This window comes from Miniopterus natalensis, chromosome 16, assembly GCF_054644295.1.
Source record: "Miniopterus natalensis isolate mMinNat1 chromosome 16, mMinNat1.hap1, whole genome shotgun sequence".
In the NCBI taxonomy this organism is placed as follows: Eukaryota; Metazoa; Chordata; class Mammalia; order Chiroptera; family Miniopteridae; genus Miniopterus; species Miniopterus natalensis.
In genome coordinates, this window is record NC_142096.1 from 33543487 (window position 1) to 33567479 (window position 23993).

General features: G+C 41.6%; 2 protein-coding genes and 1 pseudogene across 2 annotated transcripts; 2 read left to right on the top strand and 1 right to left on the bottom strand.

Annotated features, from left to right (window-relative positions):
- Positions 1-2466: 2466 nt before the first annotated feature.
- Positions 2467-21364, top strand: TYW2 (tRNA wybutosine-synthesizing protein 2). The gene is made up of 2 exons (XM_016216001.2): positions 2467-3923; positions 21331-21364. The coding sequence occupies exon 1, from the start codon at positions 2583-2585 to the stop codon at positions 3897-3899; it is 1317 nt and encodes a 438-aa protein (XP_016071487.2). The 5' UTR covers positions 2467-2582; the 3' UTR covers positions 3900-3923; positions 21331-21364.
- LOC148091364 (ubiquitin-conjugating enzyme E2 C pseudogene) lies at positions 5484-6136 on the bottom strand (annotated as a pseudogene).
- On the top strand, positions 11066-23429 carry RNF139 (ring finger protein 139). The gene is made up of 2 exons (XM_016216019.2): positions 11066-11261; positions 21331-23429. The coding sequence occupies exons 1-2, from the start codon at positions 11081-11083 to the stop codon at positions 23169-23171; spliced, it is 2022 nt and encodes a 673-aa protein (XP_016071505.2). The 5' UTR covers positions 11066-11080; the 3' UTR covers positions 23172-23429.
- The last annotated feature ends 564 nt before the right edge of the window (positions 23430-23993 follow it).

A 23993-nucleotide genomic window follows, 5' to 3' on the forward strand; every position in this document is an offset into this window, starting at 1 on the left:
ATAGGGTATGCAGGAGGCAGCCAATCAATGCCTCATTATTGATGTTCCTATCTCTCTCTCCCTCTCCCTTCCTCTCTCTGAAATCAATAAATATATATTAAAAAAAAAAAAAAAAAAGAACATTCTCTGTCTATGAGAAGAGAATTTGCTACTGGGGGGAGACAGATATTTAAGAGTTAAAAAAATAAATAACAAGCAAGGGTTAAAAAAGACATTAACAGAGTGTTAAATAGACATAACAGTGGAAGGAAGAGAGTAGCACTTTCAGAAACAGTGTGAAATGAAAGTCCAACAATAAGATGACCTTAAGACAAATCCCCAGCCATTGCATCATCTAAGGGTAGGGCATTTCAGACAAAGGGAACAGCAAGTACAAAGGTAAAAACACGAGAAAAGACAGCCTGTTTTAGAAAGTGAAAGGAGACTGGTGTCCCTAGAGTGTGTTTAGCCTGGGGAACAGTTCCATCTCCGGATGAGATTTAGGAGGCAGATCATGCATAGTCTAGTGGGCCAGGGCAAGGAGCTTATTCTTTGAACAAGGGGTAGGCAGGTCTTTTTTTCAGTAGGGACAGGCTCCAAAACTATGTTTTGAAAACTCTCATCCTGATTGCCATGTGGAGAAAAAAAAAGGTAAGAGTCCTAATGGAGAGACCAGTGAGGAGACAGCTGCTGTAATCTATGTGCCAGAGGGTGGGTGAGGAGTTCAAGAGAGGTAAACTAATTTGGTGTATACTTAGGAGAATATGGAGGATATAAGCATATGGCAGCTAACTATCAAATAGTTATAGGAAGTTGAGGAAAAGGGGGCAGGGAGGTGATTGAAGATATTTCCTAAACTGTGTGCATGAGAAAATGGGTGGATGCTGGACAGTATGGTACTATTTATTATACAGATGAGGGCAGTGGCAAAAAGAAATCTGTTTTAGATATATTAAGTATGAGTTGCCCATTAGACACCAAGTTGAGATATCAAAGACATAAATGGTATTGGAGTTGGGAGTGGGAGCTATGGAGTGGTGGGAAACATAAGCTTGGGAATATCAGTAGGAATGAAGAGTTAAGGAAGAGGTTGTTAGTTGGAAAGTGGGAGCATGTTTATATACTGATGGGAATAATCCAGGAGACAGAAAGAGAAAGAGAGAGGGGGTTGGTGTGGGGTGGGGATGGAAAGCACAGGACACAGAGAAGATTACTGAAAAAACTGAAGTCCTGAAAAAACTCTGATAGTATAGAACATGATTCAGAGGTATTCTGACTAAGGTGTGGGCTGGGAAATTTACCAACTCACATCACTTATTGGTTGAGGGATGCTGGGGTACGGGGTAGGCATTAATTCTGCAGCATTTCTGGTCTGCCCTGGACTTGGACTAATATAATTCTGGTCAGCAGAGAAAGCCACCAGGCAAAGACTGCTAAGTGCTTGTAGCAGAAGCCATTGGGTTGGCATATATAGGAATGGTGAGTCCCAAGGGTATTGTGGTACCAAGGAGGTCTTCTACTCTGTCCCGGTTAATGTGTTCTCCATTTGAGTCTTTAACGTAGAGAAAACACTTAAAACAAGAACAACTCTAATTGATAATGGATAGGGAGAGACGAGAATGTTTTAGCCATAGCTTGTGCCTCCCATACAGATAGACCTGAACTGGGGACTTCAGTTGTTAACCTCGCTGGGTCTCAATGACCTAAGCTGTAGAATGGTGGGAGGTAGTAAAAAGGATAGGGCTTCTTTACAATTCTTATTTTCAGTTACTTAAATTTATCGGTAGGGGAATTCTCCTTCTTCCTCATTAGATGTATCAAAGCATTTCAAGCGGTATAGATCTGCCATTTAACCAATTCAGCTTGTTGCATTACATCTCTTTTGAGGGTCTACTCTTTACTGGTCACGGTTCAAAGCATTTGATATGTCTCTAACCACCGAAGCAATCATCTGCGGATGGTAACATGATTCCCATTTTATAGGTGAAGATCTGGTTTTGAGAGGCGAGATGATTATTCCGAACTCGGGTCCTTCTGACTTCCAAACACTCGTTTCTTAAACCGCAGGACAGTGAGATGGTGACGACTATCTTTTCAAGGAAAGGGAACGAGGAAGCTACATCTGACTCTTCACTAGCAAATAAGGCGGCTGCTGGTGCCGACCCGGGAGCGCAGCACGAGGCTATGGGAAGCCTGTCTCCAAATCCGGCCGGTCATTCCAGGCTCGCTTCCCTCCTTGGATTGGTGAGCGGCACCGAGGAGAATGCACGAGAGCTCTGGAGGATACCCACTAATCTGAAGTTTTTAAGCCCCTGCACCTCCTCGTTAGTATTAATTTCCTGTTAGGGTGAAGCGAGTATCGGTGGATCCCAGGAAGGACGGACGGCAGTAGCTGCTTCTCCGTGGCAATGCCGCCGCCAATCGGCAGCAGGCGCGTTAATATGACTTAGTTCCGGCCCGCAGTTGACGTCACTTCCGTCCCCGGCGCGGCGGCGTGCGGCTGTCTCCTTGCCGGGGCTTTGGATGTACCGGCGGAGCGCAGTGGACTCTGAGCAAACGGAGAGTCTCGCGGAGGGGATTCGGGAGAATGTGGGGGCAGCAACATGGAAAAGGAAGGTGGGAAGCCCGCGGGTGTTGTCGCAGTTGTGACTGAGCCTCGGTTTACCCAGCGATACAAGGAATATCTCGAGAAGGAGAAACTCTTGGACACACAGCACCGGGTGGAAAAGATGCCCGATGGCACCGTGGCGCTGCCCGTGCTGGGAGAGGCGCTCCCTGAGCAGCACCTGCGGGAGCTGAGGAATCGTGTGGCTCCTGGCAGCACCTGTACGCTAACGCAGCTCCTGGATCCCGTTCGTTCAAAGAAGGCCCAGGGTTGTTCACCTGCCCAAAGGCTGTGTCTTGAGGTGAGTCGCTGGGTAGAGGCCCGGGGAGTGACATGGTCAGCTGAGTTGGAAGCTGATTTGCCCCGATCTTGGCAACGACACGGTAACCTCTTGGTGCTGAGTGAGGACTGTTTCCAAGCCAAACAGTGGAAAAATCTGGAACCAGAACTCTGGGGGATTGTTGCCTCGGCACTTGGCGTTCAGCGTTTGGCCAAACGAGGGCGGGTATCGCCGGATGGCACTCGAACTCCAGCAGTAACTCTGCTGCTGGGCGACGATGGCTGGGTTGAGCATGTGGATAATGGGATCCGATATAAGTTTGACGTAACCCAATGCATGTTCTCCTTCGGAAACATCACTGAGAAGCTTCGAGTGGCATCTCTGCCCTGTACTGGACAAGTGCTGGTGGATCTCTATGCAGGGATTGGTTATTTTACATTACCTTTCCTAGTTCATGCTGGTGCTGCCTTCGTCCATGCCTGTGAGTGGAACCCCCATGCTGCAGTTGCTCTGAAAAATAACCTTGAGATCAATGGAGTAGCAGATCGGTGCCAAATACACTTTGGGGATAACAGAAAATTGAAGCTCTCAGACATTGCAGACCGGGTCAACCTGGGGCTGATTCCCAGCTCCGAAGAAGGCTGGCCCATTGCCTGCCGGGTGCTAAGAAAGGATGCTGGGGGCATTTTGCATATCCACCAAAATGTGGAATCTTTCCCAGGGAGGAATCTCCAGCCTCTTGGAAACAGTGAAATGGAGGAGCATAGGCCTTATCCTCAGCAAATTATCAACAACCAATGGGAAAATGGAGCTATCAGGGATTCTAGGAGAAAAGTGCTGTCAGCATCCATCAAGCCAGAGTGGCACAGGTGGGCGGAATCTGCAGAAACTCGCATTGTCACTCTTCTTCAGCAGGTGCATGGGAAACCGTGGAAGACACAAATCTTGCACATCCAACCAGTGAAATCCTATGCTCCCCACGTGGATCACATAGTCCTGGATCTGGAATGCCGCCCCTGTTCTCTGGTTGGCTAGATCCTGAGACATGAAGATCTACCTGTGAGTGACCCTTAATGTACCAGCTCAGGCCAGGTTCCAGCCCTCATCTCGGGGTAGTCTATTTTAATATTTTGTGACCCTGAAAGCAGGCTCTAGACCATTCCAAATCACTTCACTTGTCTTCCATTGAGCACATTGAGAATGAGCTACATATCTGGGAGAAGCAGCGTGGCTCACTGAAATGAGCCCCATCTGTGCAGTCGTGAATTCCGAATTCTGACCTCAGTTCTGTCTGACCTTGGGTACATGGTTTCAATAGTCTTTTGGCCTTGGATATCCTTATTTGCAAAATGAGGGTTTCTTTGAACTATCTCACATGGATCTTATTTAATGAGCAGTTGTACACAGGACATTGGTTATTTCAGAGTGAAAGGCAGTGCCTTTTCCAGAATCACTCTTGTTACTATGGAAAATCGACTGGAGGGTGGCCAGGATGGATGCAGACCAGTGAAAAGTTTTCTGTGGTTGTCTAGGCATGAGGTGATAATGACTTGGACTAGGGTGGTGGTAGTGGGAAGTGGATGGATTTGAGAAATAAAATTGATGCGACTAAGAAATGGCATCCATATCAAGGTATTAAAATGGTGCTGTTTTATTATCACTGACAAAATAGGGAGGGAAGGGGACCAAAGTTATTCTAGCGTATTAACTCTTAACTCTATCCCCCTACTTAGGCATTCCTAAATGAGCATGGGGGGCAATGTCTTAAATACTGGCTTGATTGTGATAGTAAAAGGGATAAAATGACTGCTTTCAATCATAGGGAAACTAGATTTTCAGTCTTAAGCTTGTGCAATAGCTGCCAATTGCTAGCTTTTTTTTTTTTTTTTAATGCTCCAGGATATGCTTATTGACTTGCTGACTTTAGAGAGAGGGGAAGGGGGAGAGAAAGCAAGTGAGGGAAACATCGGTGTGAGAGAGAATATGGATTGGGTACCTTCCATTTGTGCCCCGACTGGGGATGGAACCCCATTCCTAGGTATGTGCCATGACCTGGAATTAAACCTGTAAACTTTCGGTATACAGGTGACGCACCAAACAACTGAGCCACCTGATCCAACTGAGCCACACCGCCAGGGCTTGCTAGCTATTGTAAAAGTTCAAATTAAAACCTTAGATATTCAAAGGCCTCTGATTCCCTTTTCACCCTCCTCCCCTGACCAGCAGCATCAGGACCAAGGTAAGAAGTCATAGGAAATGTGAGGCATTCTGCAGTTTTTCAAGCCTCACCTTATTTTATGACTCTCTGCCATCACCATTGTTTACCCTTGGGATGACTAATTGTGTAGAATCACTTCTCAGAGCTTTATTTTGGTGCACTTTGAAGCCATCTGGGCTTGTTTTCCTGATAAAGGAAATGTATACAAGTGTGTGGCTTTATCAGGATTATGATTGTACCTGGCATTTGGCTGGCTGGGGTTGGGCTGCGCTGCTTGTCCTTTTTTTTTTTTTTTTTTAAACCCAAAATGTATTTATTTAATATATTCATCACAGGGGCTCAACCAGACTTAATTTAAAAAACAGAAACAAATGACACCACAGCCGAAGATACAGAGTCCTATACAGAAATCAAGGCAAGGACAGACCATCTAAGGAAAAAATAAAAAGACATCACAAGGAGAGAGGCTGGACAACCCCAGTCTGGGCTCTTGGCTGGAGACCTGCTTTGCATAGGTTTCTTGTAGGTACTTCTTGAAGGCTGTGGGGTTTTTCCAGAGCTCTGCAGCATGTGTGTTCAATGGGCTATCAATGTTGGGTTCTCCTAGCAGGCTCTGGATGGAGAGCAGGATGGTCCTGACATCATATAGGGCAGACCACTTGTCCTTTAGGATGTCCAGGCAGATGTTACCCTGGGTGTCTACGTTGGGGTGGTAGCAGGGCGTGAGGAATTTCACTGTGGGTGCATTGTACAGGTAGCCACTGGGGAACTCTAGGGAAAGCTTATACCTCAGGTATTCATATACTGTGCCAGCTGCTCCATGGATGGTCCCCACCCATTTGAAAAGGTGGTCTGATTCAGGGAAGGCAGAAATTCCTTTGTCGCCAGACATCATTAGGGTCATCAGCTCCTGCTGTAACCTCTTGCCCACAGGCCCACGGGCGGCGCCCCTGCTGGGTTCGGCTCCTTTACGAGCTGTGGCGACACTGGTGGCAGCTGGGTCGCGGTTCTGAGAGGCCATCCGGGCAGCGCTGGCAGGGACACAGGACCTCGGAGAACAAGACTGTAACTGCCTGCTTGTCCTTCTTGCAACAGTGGCAGTAAGGACTGGATTGGTGCTCTTTGTGTTATTTTGCAAATATTAAGTGTCTACTATATATATGAGCCACAGGAAATACATTCATTAGACACAGTTCCTTTCTCTGAGGAGCTCACACCCTAGCAGCCAAAATAACACAAATACTCAAAGAATTGGAATACCATGAGATAAGTGCCGTATGAGTGATAGAATGTTGTGGGAGTGCAAAGGTGGGGAGGAAAAGTTCAACATAAACAGCTAAGTCTTGATTGAAGAAGGAAGCTTCTGGCAGTCTAACGTGCCCTATTCCCACCCCTGCCCCACCTCTAATACAGTGTTAAATTGCTCCTAACTTTAGAGAGAATGCCTCCAGTGTGTTTCACCATTAAGTGACATGCTGTCCTTTGTTAGGCAGTATCTACAGAGTCCCATTATATTGCTGTTTTTTTAATCATTCTTTTTCCACTGTACTGTCACTTTTATCATAAACCTGGTGACCATATATGTGTGGGGCTGTTTCTAGACTTTCTCTTCTGTTCCACGGGTGAGTTTTTCTATTCATGCACCAATACCATCTTGTCTGAATTACTGTAGCTTTAAAATAGGTCTTGGTAACTGATACTATAAGTCCTTCAACTTTGTTCTTTAAGATTGCATTAGTTATTCTTGACGTTTTGCATTTTTTTACGAAGTTAAAATCAGCTTGTCAATTTTTGGGGAAAAAAACCCCTGCTGAGATTCTTTTGTTGGGATTACACTGAACCTATAGGGTAAAATTGACATTACAATATTGAATCTTCCATAATGAAGCTTTTATTCTACTCAGTTGGGTGTAGCTATGAAATGAGGAGTGATTTAAAAAATATAAAATATAAAAAATATAAAATGGATGGGTAATTCTAAGTACCTGTTTCCTACTGCTTCTTCCCCCTTAAGGAAACTGCTAGTACTTGCCCTCTGGTACAGTTGGGGTACAGATACATGGACCAATAAACTTGACCAATTGCATGGTCACTCTTGGAACTTGAAATCCTGAGGAATAATGAAAGCCCAGGATCAGTTTCTGTTGCTTGGAACAAAGACTTGGCTGATGAAAATGTCAACGGAAAAGTCAAACTAGTTTTTATGCATCCTATTGTCTAAAGGCTTTTTAGAGCTACTAAAAGGCATTTGAATCATTAAAGCCGAATGAACAGATTTGTTATTTTTGACCATGGGTATATATATATATATATATATATATATATATATATATATATATATATATATAGTGTGTGTGTGTGTATGTGTGTGTGTGTATACTGTTCTGGGTAGACTCAATATAAATATACACGTGAGTTGTGCAACATTCAAATCAATGCAGAAACCAAAGATTCAGTGAATTGTAGCTACTTCTTTGAAAGCTTATCTTTTATTTAAAAAATTCCTAAGCATCTAAACACTACTTCATTGATATAAATTTAGTATTAAAGTAGTGTTATAAAGTACTTGCCAGGATCTTAGTCAAACCTTCATTTTATAGATGGGGAAAGTGAGACCTAGAGAGTTTAAAGAGACTTGGCTTGAAGTCATATGTGAGAAAGATAAGCATGACTATGCCACCACTCCTGAAAGTTCTTGGCCTAAGGTGGAATTTAGTTTGAATTAGAAATTCTTATACTAATAAAATTTGTGCATCAAATTAAGATTGGAAATTGTTAAAACATTAATAAGAACTGAAGCATTTGCTCATTTTAAAAAACTTTTTATTTAATATTTACTACACTTTTAAAATAAAAATTGGAGGGAAGCCCATGAACTATTTTATTTTCTATTTTGCATGATCTTAATATAATGGTACTTACCTCCTATCTCCTTACCATACTCATCTTTTAAATTAGTCCTTGTGAGCCCTTTCTCCATAATAGCCCATCTTTTTGCTTTAAATTGCAATTAGGGCAGAATAACAGATGGGTTGAGTAGCTAATTGACATCTCTGAGGTTTCTATGTAAGCCTTCATAGTTCTCTTACCAAGTTTGTTTTCCTTTGGGAATTCTGTCAAAACTGCAAGGTTATTCCCCAGGTGTGCAGTTTAGGGAAATTAACCCAGCAGAAGTAAACAGATTGGATTAGAAAAATGATGATCATAATGATATTGCAATAAACAGGCAAGCTACAGGATGACCTTGGGTTAGGATATTGACAGTGACAACAGTAAGGCACAAGAGACTGTCAAGAAAAAATGGGTAAGATTTGGTTGCAGATTGGCTGTGGATAAAAAGAGGAAAGAGTCAAAGATGCCTGAAGTTCTGCCCAGCTGGGCATGGCTCAGCAGTTGAGCATTGACCTAGGATCCAGGCGATCATGGTTCGATTCCCAGCCAGGGCACATGCCTGGGTTGTGGGCTCAATCCCCAGTAGGGGGTGTGCAGGAGGCAGCTGATCAATCATTCTCATCATTGATGTTTCTATCTCTCTTTCCCTCTCCCTTCCTCTCTCTGAAATCAATAAAGATATATTAAAAAAAAAAAAAAAAAAAGCCTTAAGTTCTAAGCTCCAGGTAGCCTTGGGTTCAAATCCTGGGCTTTAAGTAGCTATGGCCATATGGGCCACTTAACTTTTTTCTCAATAATTTATCTAAGCCTCAGTTTCCTCCTCTCTAAAACAGAGATAATGATACCTATCAAAATAAGGCTGATACAAAAATTTAAGGAAAATGTAAAACCCTTAGCTTAGTGCCTAGTGTGTATGGTAAGCACAGATGGCAGTCATTATTAGGGGTTAACAGTAGGAATTTAAAAACATGAAACTCCTGTAGGAAGGAGTTTGAGAGTGGGTTCAATCATTCTACTACACCTACCTCGATCCAGAGAAAGGGGTCTTGGAGTTTTATAATTCTCCACCCTTCTGGGGAGTTTTGTTTATTATCCTCACCTGAGGATATTTTTTCCATTTTCAGAGAGTGGAAGGGAGGGAGGGAGGGAGAGAAACACCCATGTGTCATTGGTTGCTTGCCGCAGGCCCCTGGCCAGGGCTGGGCCTGCGGGAAGCCTGCAACCGAGATACTGCCCTTGGCCCCAATCAGACCGAGGCCCTTCAGTCTGCAGGCCAACACTGACCACTGAGTCACACCGGCTAGGGCATGGAGAGTTGTTTTTTTTAAAAAATATATCTTTATTGATTTCAGAGAGAGGAAAGGAGAGGGAGAGAGAGATAGAAACATCAATGATGAGAGTGTCATTGATCAGCTGCAGCCCGCAACCCGGGCATGTGCCCTGACCGGGAATCAAACCCCTATCACCTGGATCCTAGGTGGACGCTCAACCGCTGAGCCACGCCCGGCGGGGCGGGCATGGAGAGCTCTTAACTGGCAGGATAATCATCCATTTAGAGTCCTGATGTAATGTGGATTGCAAGTAAACCAGGTTCTTGCTTACTATTTTATCCCCCTTAATCTGAGATGGCTGGGTCTACAGGGCAGACTCTGACCTAACACGCACTCTTTATTATTTTTAAAATTAAATCTATTGGGGTGATGTTGGCTAGTAGCTAACTTACATTCCTATTTTCTGGTGAAGGAAGAGAAAGGTAAGTATGGCCAGATTAGTATTGGCTTCTAGGAGGTGGCAGTTGTGGGGAGGTAAATATATGGGGGAAACTAGCAGAAGGTGATTAGTAAGGTTAGTGGGTGATGCGGCGTTTAAGAGCCCTCTTAGAGGCAAGAGAGAGGGAAACACCTTTACAAATGGGCATTTATGTCCTGCTTTTCAAGCAAATGTGTTGGGGGGGGGGGCAGACAGCTTTTGGTGGGGGTGCTTCAGCTTTCTCAATTGTCTTTAGCTAAAAATAATCCTCTGTCAAAGTGGCATACTTTGGGGTGGCACGTTCTAATCCCCTACAAAAAACAGAAAAAGTATGCCCTCTTCTGCCCGGAAGAAAGAGGAGATTGCCTGGGTGTGCTCACTTCAAAGACACGACATCAAAGACGGAGGCCTGGGCTCTTGCCCGCAGGTCATACCGGCCCTCGATGTCAGTGAAATGTGGCCGATGAGTGTCCTCAGTGCTGTCCAGCTTGGGAGGAGGTCGTTAGGCTTACGTGCGAAAGGATGAGAGAGGGATGTTTTCTTGGTGGCGCCAAGCACGCGTACCCGGGGCCACAAACGGCAGCTGCTCCCTAAAGCGCGCGCAGCTGCGCCTCCTGCAGGGCTCTCCCGGAAGCCCGCCGCCCCCAGCCCGGCCGCCGGGTCGGCTGGGTAGGTCTGGCCGGCGGCGCCCTGTGACTTTCCTCCTCTCAAGCACCTTTGAACCGTGTTTACGTGACGCTCATGGGCTCTAATAAAACAAGTCAGTCCCGCCCATGAAAGCCGGGAGTTCCTCATGGAACACACGCCGCCGTAGGTGAGGTGGCCACCCGGACGCTGGAGGGCACGGCCACCACAGTGCGCCTGCGCCACGGGGTGGTGCCAAACCGCGAAGGCCCGGCGGGTCGCTGTGGTGTGCGGAAACCATGGCAACGGCTTGAGACGTTTGCTACGCCATACGTGATGACGACAGGGGAGCGCCCCTAGCGCCGGATTGTGACGCGATAGCGGCGCAGTCTCCGCGGTCTCGCGTGACCGCGGGCGCAGCCTCACCCTCCCAACAGCCTCAACGGCGGAGGCCGGCGGGCGAGGTCAAGATGGTGGCTCCGCGGGCGGGGGAGGCGGTGGAGGGAGGAGGGGCCAGACCTTAGCCAGCCAAAAACACCGACACCGAGAGGCCTCCCGGGAGCCGCCGCCGCCTGCTCCAGCTCGAGAGACGCGAGCGGGCGGCGGGGCGGGCCGTGAGAGACCGGAGAAGAGGGGCGGAGTCGGCCGCCTCAGCTCCCGCCCCTGGCCGCTGTCCCGGGCCTGCCCCGCGCGGCCCTACCCGGCCTGCCCAGCCCCGGTGTGGCAGCGGTTCATGGCGGCGGTGGGGCCCCCGCAGCAGCAGGTGCGGATGGCCCATCAGCAGGCCTGGGCGGCGCTCGAAGTGGCGCTCCGGGTGCCCTGCCTCTACATCATAGACGCCATCTTCAACAACTACTACGATTACAGCCAAGGCCGGTTCTGCATCGGGCTCCAGATCTTCCTCCGGCTTCTCGGTAAGGGGGAGGGGTAGCCTGCCTCCTGGACGGCTCTGTGGGGCCGAGACAAGCCGCAGGGAGCGGGCAGCCTCGCGCAGGCCGCGGGTCGTGTGTGTGTGACTGAGACTGTGTGTGTGAGAGACCGAGTGTGAGAGTATATATGTGCGAGACTGTGTGATGACAGTGTGTGTGTATGTTTGTGAGAGAGTATGTGTGAGACTGTGAGAGTGTGTTAGGAGGAGAACCAGGTTCGTCCCCACAGGGCGTCCTCGGGGGCCGGGAGGAAGGAGGAGATGACACTGGGCCTGAGTTGACCGCAGAGCGGCTCCCGCCTCAGTCCCTGTTCCTTTTGCACCTGAGTGAGGCGGAGGAAGCCTGGGCGTGTGAGCAGGGCTCTGCCTGCTGTTTCTGTTGGGGAATGAGTGCTGACCGCCCCTTCCTAGGCGACAGCCTTGGAAAAACAGCACCTCGGTTTGCCCCCATCTCTCCGTGTGTGACCTTGGACTTGTGCTAGCCTGGGCCTCAGTTTCCTTTCCAGAATGCAGAGTACTTGTGTGTTGTCACTTCTGTTTCGATGGGGATGGGGTTCACATGATGGTGAAGTGTCTCGGTAAATGACATCCGAACGAAAGGAACAGGGCATCGAATGTCAGACCTTGAAACCGTTACCAAAACTCCTCATGAAGAAGGCGATGTTTAGGAGTTTATAAAATTTATGAAGCAGAGGTATTTAAAGAAAAAACCTGGCTAGAGTGATGAGACTCTTCCAAGAGAGACTTCTGAAAAATCAGTTTTTGTTTTTGCATATGAATGAAGTGTTGAAAAGCATCTTATGTTTCGCTCCCCATCTTCACTTGCATCGCCAGAGAAGCATTTATGCATAAAAGAATTTTTTTAAGTAATTGAAACTTGGCAAATTTTGTTGATGAGGTAATTCTTGTGATAAGTTTTTAGTAGGCTAGTGCTTTGAAGTGTTGCTGATAGTGAGATCCTTACCAAACACTGAGTTATGAGCCATCTGTTGCTGCTTCTGACAGAAGAGTGGTAATGTTGTTTTGTTCTTAGCAATAAATAGCAACGTTTTACATTTGTTTGATACTTTACTTTTGCAAAGCATTTTCACTGGTATTATCTAAATATCTAACCTTCAGAAATCCCTCAGGTGGGTGGTGGTATTCTCATTTTACAAATGAGAAAACTGAGGGTCAGAGGTTGTGTTTTGCTTTTGATACACAACAAATAAGTGGTTGCCAGAGCCTAGGCTTAAAAATCTTCTGACATCAGTGGCGGTTGATTTTCCTCCTCAGTCCAGCTGCAATCCAGATACAGAATGGTATAGTAATGATCACATGGTAGATCGTAAAACTAACAGATGTGAACATGCTGTTCTTTAGCACAAGACTTATCAGTAACCCACCAGCTGCTAATACCAGCAAAAGTGTAGTGCCCTCATTATCTGTGGCTAAAATGGAGCTGTGCAATTTTGTAGTGCGTACAATTATCAAACACCTGAAACTAATATATGTTGTACACTTGAAACTAATGTAATACTATGCCAGTTGTACTTCAATTAAAAAAGCATTAGCTTACCTTTATTGTTTCATACTTAACATAGTTAATTCTGACAGTCATGGGTGAAGTGACATTAGTTAATGTTAAAATGAAATTAATAAGGGGGCTGTTGGGTAAACATTTTATTCCTGCCAGTGAGAAGTCACTCATCGTGATTATAAATTAACATGCAGTTACTTGTCTCAGTGTAGTAAGGTGGTCTCAGCTGAGTCTGACTGCCAACCCAAAAAGAGAGAGAAAGCAGAAGGTAACAGACTTCTAGGGCACTTTATCAGATTTGGGATCAGTGGGATAGCCAAGTGCTGCTTTGGGGACTGAGTAATCATATATAACAGGACTTGAGGATAGGAGGGTGGCTGTCCTCACTTCTGCTTTGAGAGGAGTCCATGGTGGAGGGGAAGAAAATGGAACTTTGAGAGGATTCACGTGTTCATTGCCCAAATAGTGTAGCTGCTGCCTTTAATGCTCTTATGGCAGGTGACTGCAGATTCTCTGAGAACCTCTTTCGGACCAGGTGCTCTGAATTTTAAATGCAGTGCTCTCAGAGTTGAGCTTCAGGTTAGGGAGCTTTAAGGAAAAGGAGTATTTTCTTAATTAAATAACTCGTGATTTAAGAACATTGAACAAAGTAATCTGGTATTTTCCTTGTACTCTATCCTGCTTATTTTTGTAGTAAATCATGGAAGTTTGTACTTGATAAATCAGAAGAATGAGACCTCTGGCAGTTTACTTAGCTGCGTATGCCTCCGATTCTTATCTGTACCTTTTTAAAGATGGACAGTAATGGTATCTCTCTCATAGGGTGCTAAGGACAAAAAAATGAAATGGGATGTAAGCCCTAGAACAGTACCTGGAACCTAGTAAGGGCTATTTAAGTGTCAACTATTAGTAAGCTTCATAGCTTTAAAAAAAAAATTTAATACTTCAGTTAAAACCATACCGTGTTACAGATATTTTGGTCTTTTGAAGGCATTAGAGAAATGTTGATACTGTTTGTTTGAAAATTTTGATCTCAAAATATTCTCTGGGTCAGACTTTATGAGTACAAAATATTTTCCAAATCTGTCACCTGGCTGTTCCTTAAATTGTGCCAGTGTAATTATGCTAATTTTTCACATTTGTAAGTGATAAAGTTTTTTAAAAGTGGCTTTGGTGTCAAAAAAAATTCATCCTGAATAAAAGCAAATGTGTTAAGTATTTAAGGCCCATTCTGTTGTTTTTGAAAGTGACAGGTTTGTGTGTAAAAGATACCAAAGGGTAGTTAAAATTAATTGTTCTATCTGGTTGTATTTTTTTAATAATTGTAGACCCTTTTAAAATAATTTATATAATGCTGTATATAAATCTTAAAACTTGGCAGTGTTACCTTTTTCTTTAAAATAAAATTGTAAAAATGGAAATCTATTTTCTAAGTAAAAAAGCATTACCAATTTTATATGTAGCATCTGAAGAATTTACTTCCCTTCACCAAAAATAAAGTACTACAACTATACTTTCATTTGATATTAAACTAATATGAGAGTTTCAGGAGATTAGAAAATAAAGCATCTCATTGTGGGGATCCAAATAAAATCTTATCACAATATATAGAATATTTAAGAATCTTAAGCTATTCTTAGGAGGTGTTAAATGCTAAATGAAAAACAACCCAGTGCAGCATAATGCTGAATTAGCAAATCTAAATCCAAGGCAGGAAAACGCAAGCATAGGAGCTTGTTTTAATAGTATTACTCATATAATGATAATTCACTGGAGTGGAAAGAAAATCCAGAAATTACAGGGGAAATTTTAATGAAAAACTTTTATGACAAAACTTTTTTAAAACATTTCTTAAAAATGGCACACTGAGGGAAAAATATCTGCATCATATGAGACTCAAGTTCTTGTAAAAGTTTTACTTTGCCAGTAAGAAAAACTTCTACTCCCAGAGAAAAATGGGCCCAGGATAAGCAGTTCACAGTAAATGACATGCAGATGGTCAATAAGCAAAAGAAAAATTACTCAGCCTCATTTATAATTAAATAGTCAAAAAAAACCCCACTTATTAGATCAGTGAAGAGGTCAAAGTCTGAATAGAAACTAATTTGGCAGAACTGTGGGGAAACAGGTAAAGTTAAACAGTTTTTGTAGGCTGTCACTTCTGTGTTAAGCCATCTGGCACTAGCAACTGAAGTTCATCATATTCCTTTTGACACACAATTCCATTTCTAAGAATTTCACCTAAAGATGTAGTCTGCAAACACTGTGGACAAGGATATTCATTGCAGCATTGTTGGTAATAACAAAACAACAAATTGTTAATCTAAATGTCTATTAAAGGGGAATCTGTTTATTGTATTAGGTTTAGCCATACAATAAAATTGTTGAAAACCTGCGGTGTGAAAAAACAGTGAAGCAGTAGTAATTATGACTGCATAGGGATAGACTAGGTATTCTAAACAGTGACACTATTGACATTTTGGACATAATAATTCTTTGTTGGGAAGTAGGTGGAGCTGGTCTGTGAATTGTAGGATTTCCAACAGCATCCCTGTCCGCTACCCGTTAGATACCAGTAGTACCCCCCTTCCCCCAGTTGAGATTGCCAAAAATGTCTGTAGATATTGTCAGGTGCCTCCTGGGGGCAGAGGGGGGGGAATAAGATCCTGGTTGAGAACCACTGGGATAGACAGATAGACCAATAGCATAGAATAGAAAAGCCCAGAAATAGATTACCCAGGTGTGTATATATAGAAACTTGATGTGTTTCAGAGATAGAATTGAAGTACATTGAGGTAAATATAGACTATTCAGTTAGTGGTCATTTAGTTGTCCATATGGAAAAAAATTATATTGTATTGCTACCTCATGTCAATATATAAACAGTTCTAAGTGGATTAATACCTAGATGTGAAAAGCAAACTTTAAAATTTTTAGAAGAAAATATAGAACATTTTTTTAAACCTTAGAGTAAGGTTAAAATTCTTTTAAAATATTTAAAATCAAATGTGTAAAATATTGATAAATTTAATGATATTAAAATAAAAAACCTCTATTAGTCAAAAGGCAGCATCAGAAAAGTGAAGACCAGCCACACACCTGAGGAAGATGTTTGCATTACAGATAACTGACAAAGAATTTGTAGTCAGAATATTTTTCTAAATGTCTACAATTTGTTAAGGAAAACAAACGCCATAGATAAATGGGCAAAAATAAACTGGCAATTCACAGAGAAAGAAATATGAATGGTCAGTAAATCAGAAGATGCCCTCTTTAATAAGTAATCCAAAATGAAAATTTTTAAAGGTTAAAAAGCAACAAGAAAACCCACTATTATTAAGTAACATCCTCTTTGAGTAAAAAAGCAAAAAAGTGTGTGTTTATGAATGTGTGGTGTTTTATGCAAAGCTTGGTTTATTCTTCATTTAATAACAATGGGGTTTGACTCTTTAAAAATCATATTCACATTTTTAAAAATAAAAGCATGTTTAAAATCCTAGTTTAAAAGCAAGTGCGAATGCAGTGCAGCCACTATGGAAAGCAGTATGGAGTTTCCTCAGAAGATTGAAAATTGACCTGCCACTTGACCCAGTGATCCCACTTCTAGGAATATATCCTAAGAAACCCAAAACACCAGTCACAAAGAATTTATGCACCCCTTTGTTCATAGCGCAATTTATAATAGCTAAGATCTGGAAACAGCCCAAGTGCCCATCATTAGATGAGTGGATAAAAAAGCTGTGGCATATTTACACCATGGAATACTATGCAGCTGTAAAAAAACAAAACAAAAAACTTTTATCCTTTGGGACAGCATCGAGGGAACTAGAAAGTATTATGTTAAGTGAAATAAGCCACTCAGAGAAGGTCAAGTACCACATGATCTCACTTATATGTGGAATATAATAAACAAAATAAACTGATGAACAAAATGGATCCAGAGACATAAAAGCATGGAACAGACTGCGGGATCTCAGAGGGAAGGTGGGGATGGGGGAGTGGGTGGGGAGCTATTAATCAAAGAACTTACATGTTTACAAGCATAACCCATGGGCACAGACACTGCTCTGGGGAAGGCCTGGGGGTGGCGTGGATGCAGGGTGGAGGGGATCAATGGGAGTAAAAAGAGGATATCTATAATATTTTCAACAATAAAGAAACAAAAAGAAAAGCAAGATTTTAGTTTTATCTTACTAAAAAACTTAAGATACCCCTATTTAACCTAAAATGAGAGTTTGATAGAAAAAATTTTCTTTATGCTATAGTTTATAAAGTACACCGACAGATTGCCATTTCAGTTTTGTTTACCTTGTCTTGCATTTCATTGGTTAGGGCTCCTTTGGGAGTGAGGTAGTCATAACATTTATTTCTGGGCTCCATCTTTATTCTGTCTGGCACTGAAATATTTTTCCACCGCTTGCTTTAGATTATGTTTTAAAGGTTTAAGGTAGCTGGAGGATTATAAATATTATGTTCTCTGTTTCCTTCTAATTTTTAGTCCCAAATTTCCAGAAAAGGTTACACTATGAATGGACTTTCCACATAAGAGTTATCACTGTTGTGTAACATGTTATGGAACCCCCTCCCCTTGCTTATTTTTGTTTGCTTATTTTGGGTAATCCAAATTGTAAATGCCCTGAACTCTTCATGAATTGAGTTCACATATAGCTTCAAAGCTCCTGAATTGATTTTGATAATCTGCTTCTTTTCCTACCTCAAGAACTTTGGTGAAACACTAATCATTGGTAAGTTGGATCCCTGAATTGTGATTTCAGTTAATTCTATTCTCCAGTGTCCCAATATGGTTATTTAAATAAAGCATCATTTATATATAGCCTTGATTCCTTATGCAGGTCACTCTTAAGTGCTGATAAGAAACAGTATCCCTGGGCTTAATTTTCTTAGGTCTACAGGGTAAATAACAGTGTTTTATGTCTGAAGTTGTGAAATGCAACAAAACTTTGATGCTACTGGTAAAAGTTACTGAAGACCAAAGGCCAGGAAAGGGAGTGTTGAAATTTGTTACTTGGGAAGTTGACTTTTTTTTTCGCTTCTGTAAAATGAGAGCTGATTCCTCCTATGTTCCACACATAGGACCATGAGTATAAAAGAAAAACTTAAGAACCCCATGTACATGCAAACTTTGGGTAAGAATTAAACAATTTTATGCTATTCTTGAAGTGTTTGGTCTTTATTACATCTTGGGGGTATGATTTTAGTCAAAGTGTAGTATCAGATTGTTACTTACTAGTTAGGGCACATCTGACCCTTGTGATTGTAGTCTTACTACATTATTTGTCTATCATATCCTCCCCCACTTTTTCCCTTGGTATATTTGCATAAAGCAAAATGGCACTTTTTCTCCAGACATAATTCTAAAACCCAAATCATTCCTTCATTTGTGTGTAAAAATAAATTTCAGGGGGAAAATCTGTTAGAGTAAAAAGGACTGGTTAATAAAGTACAACGAAGTTCATGAATATTCACAAGCAACAGTTAATTTACCACTTTGTGAGTAGCAAGCTGACAAAATTAATTTACAGTCCCTGCTTGACTTTCTCCTTTTTAATCTGTATAAACTAGAATTGAAGTTATTTTGATTCATTTTAGGAGATTAGTTTCAAGTTTTGTCTCAGGAACATACTTTGTTTTTCTATGTAGAGAAAGTAAGATTACATATACATAGTGTCTGAGCTAATTTCATTTCCTCTTTCCATGGAAAATATTCCTAATCCTGCTCAAAAAAGCCCTTTAAAAAAAAAAAAAAGTAAAGTTTTTTGTTTTGTTTTTTTAGAGAGCGGGAGAGAAACCCACATGAGAGCAAAAATCTGCTGTCTCTTGCATGCCCCCTACCTGCAGTCAAGCCTGCAACCTTTCCGTGCACAGGACAATGCCCAGACCGGAGCCACACTGGCCAGGGCAGTCCGTTTTAAAGGGCCTGTACCCACCTGTTAGCTCTTTGGGAGAATATTAGTGGCCCACTTGCTCTGGAAATTAATCAGGTGGTTTTCATGCAGAAATTTATATATCTTCTAGGTGATTGTGTCCTTTGTTTTTTTTCATAAATGACTTGACAGACTGGCACAGGGTAAATTTTAAGTTCATGAGCAAAGTCATCATTTAGAGCCAGGGGTGAGGAATAGCCCACCCATGGGCCGTATCTGGTCTGGCCCTGCCAAGGCAACTGCAGGCGGGACTCAAAATTCAATATATTCAATTAAATGTTTTACCAAATATAGCAGGCAATTTTTTTTTTTTTCCTAATCCTCACCCGAAGGTATTTTTTCCATTGCTTTTCAGAGAGAGTGGAAGGGAGCAGGGTAGAGAAACATTAATGGGAGGGAGACACATCGATTGTTTGCCTCCCGCACGTGACCAGCAGGCTAATTTTTAAGTTGATAATTTTGTATGGCCCTTGCATGGTATAAATATCCAGACGGCCCTTGGCAGAAAAAAGGTTCCTCACCTCTGATTTAGAGGAACTAGCCCTTTCTTTTACATGCAATGGATTATGATATACCTCCACAGTAATATGCAGTCTTTCTCAAGTATATGCTGCAATAAGGTGTGTATGGATAGATATTTCATTTGGAGTTTGTCACTTTTCCTATACTCCAAGCTCTGGTTTCTTAGCTTTGTCTTACCTGTTCATAAATTTCAATCTCCAAGTGGACTGTATTTTGTAGTTGCCTTTAAAAACATAATCCAGAATTCAACAGAAACATTTAGTTTCCCAGTGAATATTAATTTACTTTTTTTCTACAAAATATTTTGGGATCCATAGATGTTCAAGGTAGCATCCTTGCTTGCTATCAGAGACATAACAGGGTAGATGATACCCACTCAGATAACTACAAACTACAATATCAGGTAGTATATGAATATTAGGTATTTCACCAGGATCTGTCGGTATGCTGAAGGGGAACAGTCACACTCAGAGAAAGCGGGTCTGTAAGATGGATAAGATTTGAACAGTCGGGTACTTGGGCGTTGGTGGGGCCATTATGCTAAGTAGAGAAAAATGTAAACACAGCTGCTATTATGGCACAGAAAGGGTGTGTTTGGGAAAGAAGTCTGGAGCTTTGGTGTGTGCTTTGGGAGGAGTATTACTCTGAGGCCAGCTGAATCCTTGATTGCTAGGATGAGAGAGACAGATTTTAGTTGGTTACTATTTCAGAGCCACTGCAGTATTTTGAGCAAAGAAATGAAGAAAGGCATGTTGGTGATGGCTTGTAGATTTGGACAAGGTGAGTTTTTAAGGACAAACTAGTAAGTTGGTGAAAAGGAAAGATAATAGGTGTTAGTAGAATTTGGAGACTAAGTGTCAAGTTTGAGGGTGCCAGGGCTAGAAGGTACCATTAAGAGAATAATGGGCCCAGCCAGTGTGGCCCAGCGGTTGAGCATCGACCCATGAACCTGGAGGTCCAGGTTCAATTCCCCGTCAGGACACAAGCCCAGGTTGTGGGCTCAATCCCCAGTAGGGGGCCTGCAGGATGCAGCTGATCCATGATTCTCTCTAATCACTGATGTTTCTATGGAGCTCTCCCTCTCCCTTCCTCTCTCTGAAATCAATTTAAAAACCCCACATTTTTAAAAAAAGAATAATATACCTTTAACTGAAATTGGAAATCACAAGAGCGAGCCATTTGAAGCGAGTTAGGTTTTAGAAATTTTGAGTGTTGCAGTTGTAATGTAGAAGTGGTACTAGGTGGCTATTTGGATATCGTTGCCATAGTTGAAACCTTGGATAATAATGTTTATTGCAGTCTCACTTACAAATGTGTCAGAGCACAAAGAAAGATGGTTCTGGATATACATCGGACCATCCACTGGTTAGGTATAAAGTGGGGAGGGGAGACTTACTACCGTTTTTTAAATGTTTTGGTTTTCTGAATGTTATACTTTTGTAATCTGAAGAACAATAAAAAGGGTTGACTATTTGAAGAAAAAGATTCAGTAATATATAGGAAAAAGGGAACTTGAAGGACATTTTTGAAATTTGCAATATGTAGAGGGAAAAAAACAACTGAATTCGGACACGGGAGAATGCTTAAGGAGCAGGAAAAATAAGAGCCAGCAGGAGTTCAATTTGAGGAAGAGGAATTAGATGTAAGTATAAAACTTAAACTTGATTTCCTAAAGAACACTTAAAAAGAATTCTAAGATTTAATAGGAACAAATGTTTTCCATTTTGGTTATTTTTAATTCTAATGTTTGTGTAATGAAATTATTGTAAATATTTTAATGATTATGAAATTAAGAAGGACATGTTTGTTAAAATGTGTCACTACAAACTCATCTTGAAGGTAATTTAGTAATTTGATGCCTCGGTACTACTTGAATACTTTGGAAATTAGAATTCTAATAAGATTTTTAAAAATAATGTTTCGCCTCTGCTATTGAACTGACTTTACAAAATTCTTTTGGCCTTTAAGCCTAAATTGCCTTGAGGCTAAATGTTCGCATTTCCTAATTAAAGGAATACTATAACTATTAGTGGAAAAATATTCTTAAAAATGACTTTTCTTTTTTTCAGGTGTATTTGTATCCAGTATTGTTCTGATCTTGTCACAGCGATCACTTTTCAAGTTTTACATGTACAGCGCAGCCTTTCTATTAGCTGCAACTTCAGTGTTGGTAAATTATTATGCTGCTTTGCACATTGACTTCTATGGTGCCTACAACACATCAGCTTTTGGAATTGAGCTGCTTCCTCGGAAAGGGCCCTCACTATGGATGGCACTCATTGTTCTACAGCTAACATTTGGAATTGGATACGTTACACTGCTCCAAATTCATTCCATCTATTCACAGTTAATTATTTTGGATCTCTTGGTTCCTGTAATAGGCTTAATCACAGAGCTACCGTTACACATCCGAGAGACTTTAGTTTTTACTTCTTCCTTGATTCTTACATTAAACACACTGCTTGTCTTGGCAGTGAAACTTAGGTGGTTTTATTATTCCACACGGTATGTCTATCTTTTAGTGAGGCACATGTATCGAATTTATGGATTACAGTTATTAATGGAGGACACATGGAAGAGGATTCGTTTCCCAGATATACTGAGAGTCTTTTGGCTAACAAGAATTACAGCTCAGGCTACAGTGTTAATGTACATTTTAAGGATGGCAAATGAAACCGATTCCTTCTTTATTTCTTGGGATGATTTCTGGGACCTCATTTGCAATCTTATTATTAGTGGGTGTGATTCTACACTGACTGTACTGGGCATGAGTGCTGTAATTTCCTCAGTCGCCCATTATTTGGGCCTTGGAATATTGGCCTTTATTGGATCAAATGAAGAAGACGACAGGCGGCTTGGCTTCGTAGCACCTGTTTTATTTTTTATTTTGGCTCTTCAGACTGGTTTAAGTGGTCTACGACCAGAAGAGAGACTTATTCGCTTAAGTAGAAACATGTGCCTTTTATTAACTGCAGTCCTGCATTTCATCCATGGAATGACAGATCCTGTATTGATGTCTCTCAGTGCCTCTCATGTGTCATCCTTCCGTAGACATTTTCCTGTGCTCTTTCTTTCTGCTTGCCTGTTTATTCTTCCCGTGTTACTCAGTTATGTTCTTTGGCATCACTATGCACTAAACACATGGTTGTTTGCCGTTACAGCCTTCTGTGTGGAACTTTGCTTAAAAGTAATTGTTTCTCTCACTGTTTATACATTATTCATGATTGATGGCTACTATAATGTCCTCTGGGAAAAGCTTGATGATTATGTCTACTATGTTCGTTCAACAGGCAATATTATTGAATTTATATTTGGAGTAGTAATGTTTGGAAATGGGGCTTATACTATGATGTTTGAGTCAGGAAGTAAAATTCGGGCTTGTATGATGTGTCTACATGCATATTTTAACATCTATTTACAAGCAAAAAATGGCTGGAAGACATTCATGAATCGTAGGACTGCTGTTAAGAAAATTAATTCACTTCCTGAAATAAAAGGGAGCCGCTTACAAGAAATAGATGACGTCTGTGCAATCTGCTATCATGAGTTTACAACATCTGCTCGTATCACACCATGTAATCATTATTTCCATGCACTTTGCCTTCGGAAATGGCTGTACATTCAAGATACTTGTCCAATGTGCCATCAAAAAGTATACATCGAAGATGATATCAAGGATAATTCAAATATATCCAGCAACAACGGATTTATTGCACCTAATGAACATCCAGAGGAAGTTGTAAGAGAGGCGGAGGCAGCGGCTGCGGCGGCTGCTGCTGCTGCTGAATCTGACAGGGAATTGAATGAAGATGACAGTACAGATTGTGATGATGACGTTCAAAGAGAAAGAAACGGAGTGATTCAGAACACAGGTACAGCAGCTGAAGAACTTAATGAGGACACTGACTGATTAAACAGCATTTACTAATCATTGAGGTTATTTGTTCAAAATTCAGTTCATCCAAAATGGAGTTAATATGCTTCACTTCATTGTGTAACCAAGCACAAAAACAGTATCAATGTTGAATCTGTGAATGGTTTTCCGTTTACTGTGATGTGCTACTGTAAATATACCTCTTGAATTACTTCTGGTCTCTTTGGTGACCTATTTAAATTTGTGTACATTATTGTACATAGAATAAAATGTTTTCACGTTTTTATGACAAAATTTGAACAAATAGCTTTTTGATAGATAACGATAATATGGTGCGCCAACTGTGCCAAAGATTCCTCAGTGAAAGTGTATAGTGCATCTGACTCTGGCCCCTAGTGTTTAAGATGAGTGGGAGAATGAAAATGCAAATCAGAGGAAACCACACTAAATCAAGAAAATAAAATAATTTGGACCAGAGGATAAAGGATTTATGTAGAATATTTTATAAGCTAAGGAAAAAGTAGGCTGCCAGAAGTGATTGGGACTTTTTGAAATTTGAGAGTAGCACTGTAATTGAACTGAGTTTGAAAGTCAAGATTTGGACAGTGTGTGAGTTGAGAAATAGGCACTTATCAGCTATGTATCAACTTATATCTGGTCTGAACCAGAATGTTTAATTTTTATGTAAAAATAAGTATATTTGTTAGCCATTCTGTGTTTGCAGCGTTGACATAATATTGTCCTTTCATACTTTTGAAGAGATTATAAAATGAAATACTTGAGGGTTTTCATTCTTTTAAGCTAAGGTATTGACATTAAAAAATCCTGACTTTATGGATAAAAATAAGGGGGATAGTG